This window comes from Protomyctophum parallelum (assembly GCF_964188405.1).
Source record: "Protomyctophum parallelum genome assembly, chromosome: 19".
Lineage (NCBI taxonomy): Eukaryota > Metazoa > Chordata > Actinopteri > Myctophiformes > Myctophidae > Protomyctophum > Protomyctophum parallelum.
The window spans coordinates 19,165,959-19,181,686 of NC_139717.1; the positions used below are offsets into that span (position 1 = coordinate 19,165,959).

At 43.4% G+C, this 15,728-nt stretch overlaps 1 protein-coding gene across 1 annotated transcript; it reads left to right on the forward strand.

Moving 5' to 3' along the window:
* Positions 1 to 470: 470 nt before the first annotated feature.
* LOC310876310 (protein Z-dependent protease inhibitor-like) lies at positions 471 to 12,808 on the forward strand. Its single transcript, XM_083789825.1, has 7 exons — positions 471 to 608; positions 2,598 to 2,900; positions 4,654 to 4,944; positions 5,974 to 6,044; positions 9,104 to 9,300; positions 10,281 to 10,428; positions 11,435 to 12,808. The coding sequence occupies exons 2-7, from the start codon at positions 2,612 to 2,614 to the stop codon at positions 11,615 to 11,617; spliced, it is 1,179 nt and encodes a 392-aa protein (XP_083645951.1). The 5' UTR covers positions 471 to 608; positions 2,598 to 2,611; the 3' UTR covers positions 11,618 to 12,808.
* Positions 12,809 to 15,728: the final 2,920 nt, after the last annotated feature.

Sequence of the window (15,728 nt, forward strand, 5' to 3'; positions counted from 1 at the left end):
AGTGTCCATTCTGGGTCCGGAAACGGTACTTTTTTGAGCATTGACCACAGTAGAAGGTCTGCTGCTGTGAATTTTACACCTCTCCCGCTTAGCGGAGAGTGGGGTGTGGTAGAGGACATCTCCCCGAACGCGTGGGTATGTCCAGATAGTTGCCTCGCGGAGCCGTCTTTTGTCCAGTGTCCACTTTATAAAGTCCATGCATCCGTGAATAGCATTTATCCATTTAGATAACTTTATTATTATTATTATAATGATTTAATTACTTTTTTCTACACAGAAACATAATGTGTGTCTTATAGCATCATATAGCATCATTTAAATGCTTAATTTGTAGTTTTAATGTGCAAATTAAACTTTTTTTCAATACTCTAGAGGGTACTCTTATTTTGAAGAGATCGTCCACCGGAAGCCTTAAATAAGCTCACTAGATTAGCTCACTAGACAGTGCCATTGTTGTTGCTCACAGAACACAGGCTTGCCTTGATGCTGTTGCTGACTATATCCACATAACAGACTATAGCACCGTTATTCCAGTGCGATCATCGCAGTAAACACTAAACAGAAGCAGCAGCTGCAACAAGACACAGAACGACGGGAACATCAACACTGTAAGGCACTCTATGAGTCTTATGTTGCATTAACATGTTACATTTTACAATTACCGATGATCGCTTCTTTGTACACTAGTCGTAGCCTAGTGAGTGTGTTATAGGGGATGGAAGATAGACATTTATTCCGTCATTGATTTGGTTTCGTGATCAAACCAATAATCAGGCCCTGTGAGACGCATGATTATTTGTTTCTTATAGCCTAACAAACACGTCCATTTATTATAGTAGCCTTGGGCTTGGACCAATGACCAATTAGACTATGGGCTAGATGTAGGCTAGCCTAGTATTAGTAGCCTAGTATTTTATAGAGTCTGACTTTTGATTTCCTAGGCCTATATATGACATGCAAAAATGTAAAAAAAAAAAAAAAAAAACGATCAAATACATCGATATAGTCTTCTTGATGCAGGCTGGGGCTTAGGCCTACAGTGTTTTTACTGGCAAACCCATGCGTCAATTATTCAGCTGTTTATTTATTTATATGGTGCTATATGTTTCGGGTGAAGTGACGCAGCCAGTTTTATGTATTATTTATTTATTTTACATGTAGGCTATAGGCCTATAGAGTATTAAAGGCTGCGGAGCAAATTATTTCACGGTATGTTTGACAATATTTGTTGTAAATGGGAATGTATTGATTAATTTAGGCTAGCTAGCTATAGAAACAGATGGTAAAAAAAGAACAACTGTTCGGCGTCAGCGCCTTTCTTTCAACTATGGCATCCCTGTTTGGGCATGACGCTCGTCCTTCACGGCGGAACTTCACCACTGTTTTGAGCGCTACATTTACAAAGGTATTCGTGTACATAAACGGTCAGATTTAAAATCTAAAGTGCACACCTCCGCGGGCAACGGATGTTAGAATGTTGCACGGGAAGGTATTGGCACCCGTGCATTTGATATTCTTCAATAAAACAACATTTTAATTCGATCGGTGGTCATTTTCTCAAAAAGTTGTAATTTATCAGAGTGCAATACATCCCCCGACCGATAGCGGAGCGTAGTAGCCTAGAAAGCATATGGCGAAACGGAGAAACTGGACGGCGGTCGGATAAAAATGCATTTTATTGAACAACACGGAATGCACGGGTGCTAATACCTACCCGTTCAGAATTCTAACATCCGTGGCCCGTGGGGCGAATACTTTATATTTGAAATCTGGACGTTTATACACGTTTCCTTTGTAAACGCAGCAAGGCGCTGAAAACAGGGTGAAATCGCGTCATGACTGTCATGATTATGACCTGATATGTTTCAGGGCTATAGGCTATAGTGTAGTCATAGCAGAACGATGCGTTGTGATCTTATTTCTGAAAATGGAACACATTTTATAATCAATAAAAATAGTTTAGTTCAATTAACTGTTAAGTAGCACCCTGCGTGTCTTTATATAAGGGATGTTTTTTGTATTTATAGTGCATGGCATGCTCATTAAGATATGCACAGTAGCCTAGTCTACAGCCTTATATTTTTCACATATTCCAATAATTTCACATCTCCAGTGGTTCTCAGACATCTTCGTGTCAAGGAACCCCAGATTAATTTTGTACTAATTATTAGACCCTTATCTGGAAAGATTTTGTGCAAGGGACCCCCATACACAATTTTTCTTGCTACTGTAAAACCTTTCAAAAGATATTCCAAATTTAGTCCGCGGAGGTGGAGCTTCTTTTCCATCCACCAGCTGTCTAAAAACCCCACGAAGAAGAAGGGCGTCTGGTTCTTCTGACGCGGCTGTGCGCGAAGGTCTGCCTGCGCTGACAACGGAAGTCCTGACTGTCTTCAAAACCACACCCCTGACCCCTGCGTCATGTAGATTAAATTATCCCATTAAAACAAAATAAAAATCCCATTGATGACTCTAACATCACATCATGTAATACAATAACTGTTGCAGATCTTGTAAATCTGCTATTGTTGGCAAATGTTGACAAATCTTCCCTGGTTGAGAAACACTGACTACATCATGTACGTTCTTTTTACCAGAAAGCTGTGGAGTCATGATGGGGCGTGCCACCTTCTCCCTCCCCCTCCTCCTCCTCTTCGTCAGTGCGTCGTCCTCCCAGGCCCCGGACGGGGCCGCGCTCCAGGGGTTGACCGCCGGCCTGGGGGACTTTGCAGCTCGCCTGTATCGCTCTGTGTCCAGCCAGACTGACGACAACGTGCTCCTATGCCCTCTGGTGGTGTCGTCTGGTATAGCGGCGCTAGTGGCCGGCTCCGACGGCTCCACCAAACAGGAACTGCTGCAGGGGCTCGGACTCGCGGGGTCGGACGCACAGAACGCACCAGGTAACCATGGAAACCATAGAGGTTCAGGTCCAGGTCCTGGACCCCTAGGGGGTCCTCAGTGTTACTAGAGGGTTAGACTGTTGCCTCTCGCAAATTTTCAAATGCTTCCGTCATGTCATTCAGTCTGGAGCACAGAAGCTCTGATCATGAGTAAAATACAAAGCGGAAGTGTCCATTTCGTCTTTACAGTCGTGCAAATCTATCCTAATATAAATTGAAACCATTAAGCATAATAGCTTGCTGCTTAGCAGGAATGGAAATAAATAAATAATAATAATATATTTTAAATATATTTTCGTGAACAGGTCGGAAATCAGTTTCAGTTTCAGTTTATTTTTATTGATAAAAAGAAAAAAGCAATAACAAGCATAATACGATGTGTCAATACACATGGATGACATAAGTACCATACGTTAGGACACAACAGATAGTTAAAGATAGTTAAAAATGTGTTCAGAAAATCCATTAAAATAGCATAGGTGCTCACTGGGCAGAGCACGGTGAATATAGTTATTTCAGTGAAACTAGGGGGAACCATAGTGCAGGGAAAAAAAGATGGGTTTTAAGTCTAGATTTAAAAATGTCTAGTGAGTTGGCATCTCTTACTGTTTGTGGAAGAGCATTCCAGAGACAGGGGGCCCAATGTGTGAATGCTCTGCCCCCAAGTTTTCCAGCAGCTTCCATACTCGGATTTTGGGATGTGTAGTGCCAGACTTCCAGACTTCATATAGCATTCGGAGATTGTGGAATAGTTGTCTGGCTACTAGGGGGCCTCCAAATCTCCAAAAAACAAGGGCCTAGAGGTCCCTCTAGACTTACAGGCCATCAGGCTAAGGTTGTGCCAACCCACCTTTTGACCTCACACAGGGATTTTTGGCCAAACCTGGATTTGAACCCTGGTCTCCCGTGTGGAAAGCCAACATCTTAAACACTAGGCCAGAGGGAACTCCTTCTAGCTTGGGGGGAGATATTAGACTTTTAGGCCATCAGGCTGCAGGTTGTGTGAGCCACTGCCACATGTACACTTTACTGCAGTTTAGACAGGCAACAAAGGCAGACTAAGCAACAAAAACACACATAAGCGCAAGCTGTTTTCACCTGTAGGCCTACTTTAGGATATACTTGTCAGCCTCTTTTGTTTTTCACTGTGACTGCAACTGTTCAATCTGATGTTAACAAAATATTATAAAACAATATTAAATATATGATACCTTTTCAATGTGGATTAGTGTAAATGATGCATAAGGGAGGCTGTGGCTCAGGACTCGTCGACAGCTCGTCCAATGATCCTTGGGTCAGCGGTTCGAATCCCGTCTCCTACATGTCGAAGTGGGCTTGGGCAAGAAACTGAACTGGAATTCCTTGCAGATGATTCTTTTCTAAGTGTCAGAGTTTGGAAGCGCTTCTTATCAGTAAAGCAACCTTCTGCTGCCTCCTCCATTATGTGCAAATCAAAACAGGTGGTACGCATCGGCCATTCTGTGATCTTCAACGAGCACTTCAACAGTCAACACTTGCAAAGTATTTCTTGACAGGAATTAGCTCATAACATGTCTAAGCTTTTCGTACAGCTGCAATGTTGGCTACTACTGGTTGACTACTGGTGCTTGAACCCTTAATAATTAATATGTATGCATATTAGCTGATGAGAATTAATCTAAATACGCTGTGTGTGTGTGTGTGTGTGTGTGTGTGTGTGTGTGTGTGTGTGTGTGTGTGTGTGTGTGTGTGTCTGGGCGTGCGTGCGTTGCAGCGCTGTTCCAGAGCCTGAGAGACGTGGTGTCCGGCGCCGGGGCGTTCCCTCTCAGACAGGGCGTGGCGGTGCTTCCGTCCCAGCCCTCGGCGGTGTCCCCTGCCTATCAGGACGCGGTGAGGGGCCCCTACGGCGGCACCGCCCAGACCCTGACCTACAGCTCTCCTGACGCCGGCAGCACCGTCAACAGCTGGGCCCGGGGCCAGACGGCCGACGGCGTCAAGGAGATGGTGCAGACCCCACTCGACCCCCAGACCAAACTGCTGCTGGCCACCGTGGCCTTTTACCAGAGTGAGAACACGACGCGGAGCCTTTTTTTGTTTTCTTCGTTGTTTCATAGTGTCACTGTACAGATCTTCTAAGAACCCACGTTCCCAAACAGTGCATGGTGTCGCGGACACATTGTTATGGGTCCCTACATTCTTTTGTTTCCTACATTTTGGTTTCTTTATTGTTATAATTTAAAAAAAAAACATTCCCAAAAAGAAAAAAAAAACTACAGTTTTCACGAATCAATAGCAAAGTAATTTCTTGGACAAATAAAATAAAAATCTAAGAAATACCATAAATTCAAAAACAAATATTTAAGAAGTAGTGAAAATAGCCGATCTACAAGCTTCGCACCGCGCTGAGAGCTCGTAGATCTTCTATTTTCAACAATTTGAGTCCCAGAGGAATGTCTAATTTGTCTTTTGGCTCACGGGCTAAAAAGTGTGGGAACCACTGTTCTAGAATATCTGTAGAATATCCACAGATATTCTACTGTTAGGTTCTTATAGCATGCTTATATGATCCTTGATGACTATTTCTATGTATTGATGTATTTCCATGTGTTGTTCCTAAGTACTTAACCCTGTATTATACTTTAATTTAGTTTAATTAACTTAAACATTAGCACAAAAAAAAGCCTCCCTGGCAGTGTGCACCAGTTTGGTGCCAATCAGTCCTTTAGGATAGTCGCCACCAGATGGCAATATACAGTTAGCAAGATAAATGTCTTCAGCTGGTGCTGCAGTTGTCTTCTCTGTGTGATGCATTGATGCTCCAAAAACAATAACATCTGATGTTATTTCTTCTTCTTCTTCTTCTTCTTCTTCTTCTTCTTCTTCTTCTTCTTCTTCTTCTTCTTCTTCTTCTTCTTCTTCTTCTTCTTCTTCTTCTTCTTCTTCTTCTTCTTCTTCTTCTTCTTCTTCTTCTTCTTCTTCTTCTTCTTCTCCTTCTCCTTCTCCTTCTCCTTCTCCTTCTCCTTCTCCTTCTCCTTCTCCTCCTCCTCCTCCTCCTCCTCCTCCTCCTCCTCCTCCTCCTCCTCATCATGTGCAGGCAGTCTTCCATTCAACGTGTCGCTCACGCAGGATGAGAGGTTCTACGTGGACAAATATCACATCAAAATGGTAAGGCCCTGACACTATCCGTTATCTTCTCAGCCATTAATCAAATCATTCCAGAAGCAGTATTTGATTGATTGATTGATTGGTTTATTGATTGATTGATTGATTGATTGATTAATTGATTGATTTATCAAGATTCAAGATGTTTATTGTCACACAGCTGTATAAGTACCGGTACATGCATTGTGAAAAACGTAGATGCTCCATAATACACATACATAAAAACGACTAAACATTTTTTTTTAAAAGGACAGTTTAAAATAACCCAGGTCAGCATACAAGGCCTTATAGTGGAGGATATTAATGACACGAGATGGTGAGGGAGGGAGAAAATTATTTGTACCAATTGACCAGACAGTAGACAGTAGTGTAACAGGTTAAGGTGAGTATAGAGATGGAAATGTTCTAGCAAGGGAAGCCAATGTATTGAGAATATGGGACATATTATGTGTCAGGAGTTATTTGTGACAGAAGGCTACCAGTGAGAGGGAAGATGTATACGATGGTAGTGAGACCAGCCATGCCGTACGGTTGGAAACGGTGGCACTGATGAAAAGGAGGCACAGCTGGAGGTGGCAGAATTAAGGATGCTATGGTTCTCATTAGGAGTGAAAAGGAAGGACATTATCAGAAATTACTGAATTAGAGGATCAGCCCAGGTTAGAAGGTTTGGGGATAAAGCAAGAGAGGTGAGGTTGAGATGGTTTAGACATGTGAAAAGGAGGGATGAGGGTACATTGGGAGAAGGATGCTAAAGATGTAGCTGCCAGGTAAGAGGATGGCCAAAGACGAGGTTTAAGGATGCTGTGAGTGGCCCAGGCCGTAGCGTAACGGTCTGGGCACCGGACTGGTGATCCAGTCGCGGTGTGCCGCGGGTTCGACTCCCGGACCCGACACGGCCTTTACCGCATGTCATCCCCCCATCTCTCTCCCGTTTCCTGTCAGCCTACTTTCTGTCCCTTAAAAAATCAATAAAAGGCGTAAGCCGCAAAAAAATATCTTAAAAAAAAAAAAAAAAAAAAAAAAGGATGCTGTGAGTGATGACATGAAGGTGGCAGGTCACAGAGGAAGATGCAGAAAACAAAACCAAATGAGGTCCATGTGTGGTCCAGCCCTATGGAATGTAAAATTGTGCTAATGAAAAGTATTTAAAACATATAGTTTTGATGCTCATCCTAGATCCTACTACTATAGGGGATGCAAAGCAATATGTCCGTTTATCCGTCCGACTTCTCCTACCAAATCACTCCGTTAGCACACATCTCTCTATGCACAAAAAATGATGCATGCCACAGAAATCCATCTGCACTACATTGCATCCATGTCATATTTACTGTACAAATATTGCTTTTGTATGACATACTGTTATTGCACAACATTTCACTGTGACACAAATTACATTACAATTTCCACATTAACCGACCCCTCCCCTTTTCCCTGCACGTGCACACACACACACACACACACACACACACGGTACTGTACAGTACACTATAGTATGTTACAGTACAGTATGGTAAAGTACAGTACGGTACAGTAACGTGCGGTACGGCATGGTACAGTATGATACCATAAAGTATGGTACAGTACAGTATGATGCCGTACAGTACAGTACAGTACGGCACGGTACAGTACAGTACAGTACAGTACGGTACAGTATGGTACTGTATGATACCATACAGTAAGGTACAGTACGGTACAGTATGGTACCATGCAGTATGGTACAGTACGGTACAGTATGGTAGAGTACAGTACAGTACGGTACAGTATGGTACAGTATGATACCATACAGTAAGGTACAGTACGGTACAGTATGGTACAGTATGGTACAGTACGGTACAGTATGGTACCATGCAGTACGGTACAGTACGGTACAGTACGGTACAGTACAGTACAGTACAGTACGGTACGGTACGGTACTGTACTGTACTGTACTGTACTGTACTGTACTGCACTGTACTGTACTGTACTGTACTGTACAGTACAGTATGGTACAGTATGATGCCCTACAGTGCCGTACAGTATTATACAGTAGTATGGTATAGTACATCACAAAGGTATAGCCAAATATATGCTGAAATGCAAAACCAGTCTAATTTTGGTGGCCATCTTGAAATATCACCGCCATATTGGATTTTTGGATGGCTCGGTTTAAAAAGTTAAAGAGTTGACCAAAGGAATGTTCACGGCAAATGTCACGCTTGTATCACCAAGCGAACAACCGTTCCAATGATCTGCTAATTGCACAAATTCTGTGTGTGTGTACGTCTGTAATCCACGTAACTTGAGAACCGTTCGCCCCACCGACTTCAAATTCGACACACACGTTCCACACACCCACAGGGAGTGCAGTGCCCGGTCTCGAGTCGGTCGGACCCACGGTTGTCCAGAACCGCCACAAATGGCCTTTTTCATTTGGCGGCCATCTTGAAAAATGGTGTCCATTTTGTTTTTTCAAGTGGACAACGTACTTTTCTGAGAGAGTAGGTTCCGAAGCACTCGTGTGCCAATTTTGGTGCTTGTACCATAAAGTGAACGATTCTCATGAAATATTGACTTAATATCCTCCACTAGTAATACCACAGGAAAGTTTAACAAATCGATTTGACCACCTAATCTATACGATATACCAGTCATTCTCAAACTGTGGGACGGACTGTGGGGGGGGTCCCCATAATTAGGATTAGCTTAATGTGCAACATTGTTTTCTCACTCAACAGTAAACAAACCAACATACAGTATAAGTGTACTACACAGCCAGGGCATCTGCACATTTATAAAGTGACAAACAAGAGTTCTCAACAGAATTAAGGCAGAGATTTGCGTCGCATTTTCACGATTTTTCAAAGAATAGCAGATCTACAAGCTCGTAGTGCGGCACCGAGTGCCACGCTATGAATGTGTAGGTCGCAAGCTTGTAGATCTGCTATTTTTCAATAGCTAAAGTATATAACGTAATGCTTAAAACACCAAAAGGGGTTCCGTTCCCCCTGAATGGATTAAAATGGATTATACTATAGTTTCGACTGACCGTTCGTTTGCACCGCCACACGACGCCGCAGGTTCCAATGATGTTCCGCTCGGACAAGTTCCACCTGGCCTACGACCGGCTGCTCAAGCTGGGCGTGCTCCGGCTGCCCATGACGGACGGAGCGGCCATGCTGGTCCTGCTGCCCGACGAGAACGTGGAGCTGAGCTCCGTGGAGGAGCAGATCACCTCCGAGCAGGTCCAAGGATGGCTGCGGCAGCTCAAGAAGACGTGAGGCACACGCACGCATGCACGCACGCACGCACGCACACACACACACACACACACACACACACACACACACACACACACACACACACACAGCAGTGTTGTTTTGGGCGGAACATTGTGATTTTAGTTTTAGTCATAGTCTTTTGAATTGTTTTCATTTTGTTTTAGTCACATTATAGTCACATGGAATGTTTTAGTGTTAGTCTAGTTTTAGTCGACTAAATATCATAAGATTTTAGTCGACTAAATCTACAGGTGATTTAGTCGACTGAAATGTATTTTGGCGGGCCATGATGCCGTCGTATTGACTGTTTTTACACTTGCTGAAAATAGCAGATCTAGATCAGCTATTTTCAGCATGCAACCAAGTGTAAAATGACTTACAGTATACTGGATCTCTTGTCCACTAGTCCCTTCCTAACATTTTAGTCTAGTTTTTATTTGTTGACGAACTTGTCAATATATTTAGTCTTAGTTTTAGTCATCGTAGCTTAGTTTTTATTTAGTTTCCATTTAGACAAAAACAACATTGACACACACACACACACACACATGCACGCAGTCATCCATGCATGCACATTGCACACACGGGGCGGGCGTGCACGTGTGTGGAAAGTAACTAAGTACTGTACTGAAGTACTGTACAAATAGTTGAGGCATTTGTACTTTACTTGAGTATTTCTAATTGCCAATACTTTTACTTCTACTCCACTACATCTCAGTTATTGTACTTTTACTCCACTGCAATTATTTTAAACCTACAGTACATGTAGTATTTAGTCAATGTAGTCAATGAGTTGATGCCCCAAAAGCAAAAAGTGACACTTTGTGAGCTTGTAGAAATATAGTGAAATTAAGTGTTTGTGTGTTTGTGTGTGTGTGTGTGTGTGTGTGTGTGTGTGTGTGTGTGTGTGTGTGTGTGTGTGTGTGTGTGTGTGTGTGTGTGTCTGTGTGTGTGTGTGTGCGTTGCGATGCGACAGTAAACTGGAGGTGCAGCTCCCTCGCTTCCAGTTGGAACAGTCCTACGATCTGGGGAGCATTCTGCAGAAGCTGGGAATCTCTGAGGTATTCCAGGACTCCGCCGACCTGTCTGGCATTGGAGGAGACACCACTCTCAAACTCACACAGGTGAGTGTGCCCACGCACGCACGCACACACGCACGCACGCACGCACGCACGCACGCACACACACCTAGATTGTGCGTGCGTGGCCTATATTTGCCAAATACATAAATAGAAGGGATGAATGAGGTCAAGTCCCGTCTGTCATCCAGTCCTCCAGGTTGGAACAAAACAAACGATTGGCACCCCGACCCCGTTACCACAATATTCTTATTATAATTAGAAGCCCACAGGCCACGAGAAATGTCTGACAGGTTGTCCTCACTGTGTACAGCAGAGCCCCAACTTTAACCCATTCTGACCTGAGATCAGATTCAAAAAATGTCTTCTACATCCTGACAGTTTTCATTCTGACCTGAGATCAGATTCTAAAAATGTCTTCTGTCAGTCGCTCTTCGATTTTTCAAAAATAGCAGACCTACAAGCTCGTAGCGCGCCTGTAAGGTTGGAGAAGGTTCTTGGTCACACGGGAAGTGCTGACCAGCTGGTATAATCCGAAGTTAGGTCTTGGCGATATCTTATCTTTATGGACAAATTAAGAAAGCTTAAATTGCAAGGTTTAGGTTTAGATTCTCATACAGACTAGATTGAAGATTATAATCCGACAGAGAACAATTCTGGCAAGATGCCTTATATAAGGAGGGGATGACGTCACAACTAGGTAGGCGTGACATCAGCCCTGACAGCGTCACTCGGTGGCGCGCTATGAGCTTGTAGATCTGCTGTTTTTCAATAGCTAAAGCATGACATGATGCAAACACCAAAATGGGTTCCCGCCCAGAATGGAATATGCCAGGGACCCCCATAAGAGAAGATTTGTACGGCTCTAGCAGTGATTCTCAACCCGTTTAATTTCAAGGACCCCCTGTTTGACATGCATTATAGTCTACATTTAATGGCAATTCTATCTCTGGCTTTACACCATTTATAGTGTAAAATCAATTGTGTATTTAGCCGTGGACTGACTGGGCCCCCGTTAAGAGATACTGTGACACTGTGTGTTTTCTGCCAGGTGATCCAGCGGGCTGTCATCAACGTGGACGAAAGCGGTTCGGCAGAAGGCGGCGCTAGCGGCGTCTTCAGCAGCCTTCCCCCTCGTCTGACGGTGAACAGACCCTTCCTCTTCCTCATCTATCACCAGCAAACATCCAGCATCCTCTACATGGGCCGCGTGGTCGACCCAACCCAGAAGTAGTACACCCAACCAGGAAGTAGACCCAACCCAGATTTAGTGAAACCCAACCAGGAAGTAGTAGACGACACAACCAGGAAGTAGACACAACCAAGGACTAATGAAAGAGGACGGGAAGCGAAGACCGTACGGTGGACTCCATGTTGCTCCCTGGGAGGAAAGAAACATGTGCAATCGAGACCCAAGGAAGCTGAACGCGGAAGTGTTGGCTGCATATAGCCCATTGCGCATGTTTCTTTTCTTCCAGGGAGCAACATGGAGTCCACCGTACGGTCTTCGCTTCCCGTCCTCTTTCAATAGTCCTTGGACACAACCAGGAAGCGCGCATGGAATCTTCTTAGCGTTTGAGTAAGGCCGCGCTGTGTATCGGCCAGTAGCCACTTTGAGTGGCTGTTGTGGGGCAAACGCTCTCGCCCAAAACTTGATTTACAATTCTGTGGCTGTCGGGTTTGCACCTCGAACGGGGGCTGAGTCGGCAAAGCGAACTTCGCGACTTTCGCCGCGGCAACCCGCACGCTTTAGCTCGTTCGGTGGTGTTTCTCGTCGCTCAAGTTCGCATGAGACGGCGCCCCTCCGTCGCAGTCTAAAACTGTACATTATCCCCTACTACTAGTAGGACGGGGGCGTGACCATTTACTCAAACGCGAAGAAGATTCCATGCTCGCAACCAGGTAGTAATTAAGTAAACACTAACGTGTCTTTATTGACACGAACATGGGTTTTTCTTCTTCTTTTTCTTTTTTTGGGGGGGATTGCACATTCCATTCCTTCTGTGAATAACCATACAGTGTATATATTTCTTTATTTGTTGAGGTGGATGGTGGTGAAATGGTAGCTTTGCAGGCCTTGTTTTTATCTGTTTAAAAAATATATCTTGTAAGTCATTAGAAGAACTTGTAATGAGGTACCGGTACCCTCACAAAAAACATGCAGTAATCCTGGTCTCTAAACTGCCTGATGGAGGGGAAAGGAACTGGTTGGAATAACGTGTTCCTTCCATTCGCTTACGTCCAACCGGGGAAATCCCCCCTCCCCCCCCCCCCTGTCAGCTGAAAAGAAGCAGCTTGGACTCCTCATGCGTTGAAAGAAACATGAGTTCAGTCCGTTGCTCTCCCCCAGGTTGGCGGAGGGGAGTGTGGTGCCCAGGATTACATTTTCTTTTACGCTGGGTGAAAACAAAATGGGTTACAAAAATCACGGGATAAAAAAAAGAGCCTGCAATGACGTTCCACGCCTCATCTAAGTGAATGTAAATGACCAACTCTTACTATGTAAATGTAAGCTAATCCACCCTGAAACCTGACGATCAAGACCTTGTAGAGGTTTATGAAGTACTAAGGGGTCAGTGGTTCTCAAAGTGGGGAGCCTCTGGTTTCCAGGTCTGTAACTCTGAGCGTGCAAATGGAACCAAACAGACCCATTGGTTACGGGTCCGTTTGGTTCCATTTGCATGCTCTCAGCATTATGAGGAGTCCTTGAAAGTTTGAAAACCACTGTACTGGGGTATCGAGAATATAATCCTAAACAGGAAGGTTCCAGTGTTTTACTATGGATAAACGTTGTACTGGGGTATCGAGAATATAATCCTAAACAGGAAGGTTCCAGTGTTTTACTATGGATAAACGTTAAGTGCTACTTGCTTTACTTTGTGTTGTCATGGAATAAACATTCGTTACATTTCTTAAAAGTTTACAAAATACTGATGTAACATTAGTTTACACGTACCAATTTGCTTGTTTACGCTACGATAGCCATCCTTAGCCATGTTACTAGGCTACGTCTAACCACTGTCAACCCTCTGTGCAATGTGGGAGGCTTGAATGCTATCCCAGAATATGTAAATAGTCCTATAACTATAATTAAACTCAGCTGTGTGACATAAATATAATGTGTTCTTTATTAAGACACTGCCGGCCCAACACACACACACACACACACACACACACACACACACACACACACACACACACACACACACACACACACACACACACACACATTTGAAGACATAAAACGGCATGTTATTACAGTTCATGTTGTAATCACATGCAGTCAATAAACACTGCTAAGAAAACATGTCGGTGTCGGAGTGGAGTTATTCATGCTTGAATGTTCCCCTGTGGTTTGTTGAATGTTTGAGCGTTTGAGTTTTCCCCTACTTTTGCCAAATGTTTGACTATTCTTACTGAATGTTGGTCTATTACGCCAGCAGTGTGATTTCGTCCACTAAAACTAAGACGAAAAATGTTCGTCGACTACCTTTTTTCACTGACGAAAACTAAATGGAAACTAAATAAAAACTAAGCTATGATGACTAAAACAAAGACTAAATATACTGACAATTTCGTCAACAAATAAAAACTAGACTAAAATGTTAGGAAGGCACTAGTGCAGTGTTTCTCAACCTATGTACCGCGGCACTTTACTGTGCCTTTGATTTTTGTCCACTAGTGACTAGTGGACAAGAGATCCAGCATAAGTCATTTTACAATTAGTTGCATGGTGTAAATAGCCGATCTACAAGCTCACAACGTGTCGCGCTGCGACGCGTTGTAAATAAAAAATACAGAGACACGAGCAGCAGACACATTTGGAACTTGAAAACTATAAAGTTGAACCTGACGCTGGGTTTATTTTTCTCTCCTAATTGGATGAAATTGGCATGTTTATTCTGTTTATTAATTACCTGGAGAGACAGGGAGATCGACCCCTGTTACTGAACAAACCCTCTATGGAAATGAATAATGTCAGGACATAGACATTTTAGTTTCAACCAAAACAAAATCACTTACACTGCCTCTGATGTCTGGAGCAGATTACAGAGAGAGAGAGAGAGAGAGAGTGTGTGTGTGTGTGTGTGTGTGTGTGTGTGTGTGTGTGTGTGTGTGTGTGTTTGTGTGCGTGTATGTGTTTGTGTGCGTGCGTGCGTGTGATGACCCCAGCTTACCTCTGAGGATCTTTTTCGCATTGGGGGGGCAGACCTTGTCCTCAATCGCCATCTGTGTGAACTTCTGGCTGCCAGCGTGCACGTGAGTGGAACAGTGCACGTGAAGCGGTGATCACAGCACATAGTGGAGAGAGCAGTCAGACGTAGAAGAAGTACTCTGATGTACGGGAACCCCTTTTGGTGTTTTAAAGCATTATGCTATACGTTAGCTATTGGAAAATAGCAGATCTACAGGCTCATAGCGCGCCACTCGGTGTCGCGCTATGAACTTGTAGGTCTGCTAATTTTGAAAAATCATGAAAATGTGGCCCAAAGGTTTGAATATATTCTTTCAGAGCGAACATTTTTAACTCAACTCTTTGCTTCTGGTGGGTCCCTGGAACAACATGTTTTCAGATGGGGGCCGGCGGCCAAATACATATATTTGTGGGGGTCCTTGACATGAAAATGTTTCAGAACGAATGACACAGAAACATAGGTTTTTCTGAAAACTGTCAGGATTTAGAAGATATATATATATATCAAGGCGTTATCATATAATATAACGCCTTGATCATTCTACAGCGTCAGACAAACATGTCAGGAAGTGGCACAATTTCAGCTTGTAGATCTGTTACTTTTGCTATCTGTTTGATTTGAATCCTGAAGAGTGACAGGTTTGGACATGAAGTATTCCACCCAACAGAGACGGTGGAACTATTCAAATAAAAAGCCTGCATTATTCAAGGAAGCAACATTTTTTTGCTCGAGTAAAAATACAAAGGTATCACTATGATAGTTACAGTATACTGTATATATTTTGTATTCTTTTTTTTTTTTGGGTCATTTGTGTTGTTTAAAATAGCCAATCTGCAAGCTCATCGCGATGCTTGCGCATTCGTTGTTTTCAAAGTTTCAAAGTATAGGGCTTAAATTGTTTGGTATATGTTTTGTAATAATAATCTAACTCCAATAACTAACTTCAATAAGTAACTTCAGTTTTCAAATTGTAGTGTATTGAAACAGTATTGTGAAACAGGACATGTACTAAAGTTAGCCGAGTGCTGGCAGAGGTGTGTGCGTGTGTGTGTGCACAGTGCAACAGTGCGCGTGAATGAAGTGGCGATCCCAGCAGATTCCAGTAGTAAAGTATACCTCCCCTGACTGCATGGGAAGCTCATCACATCA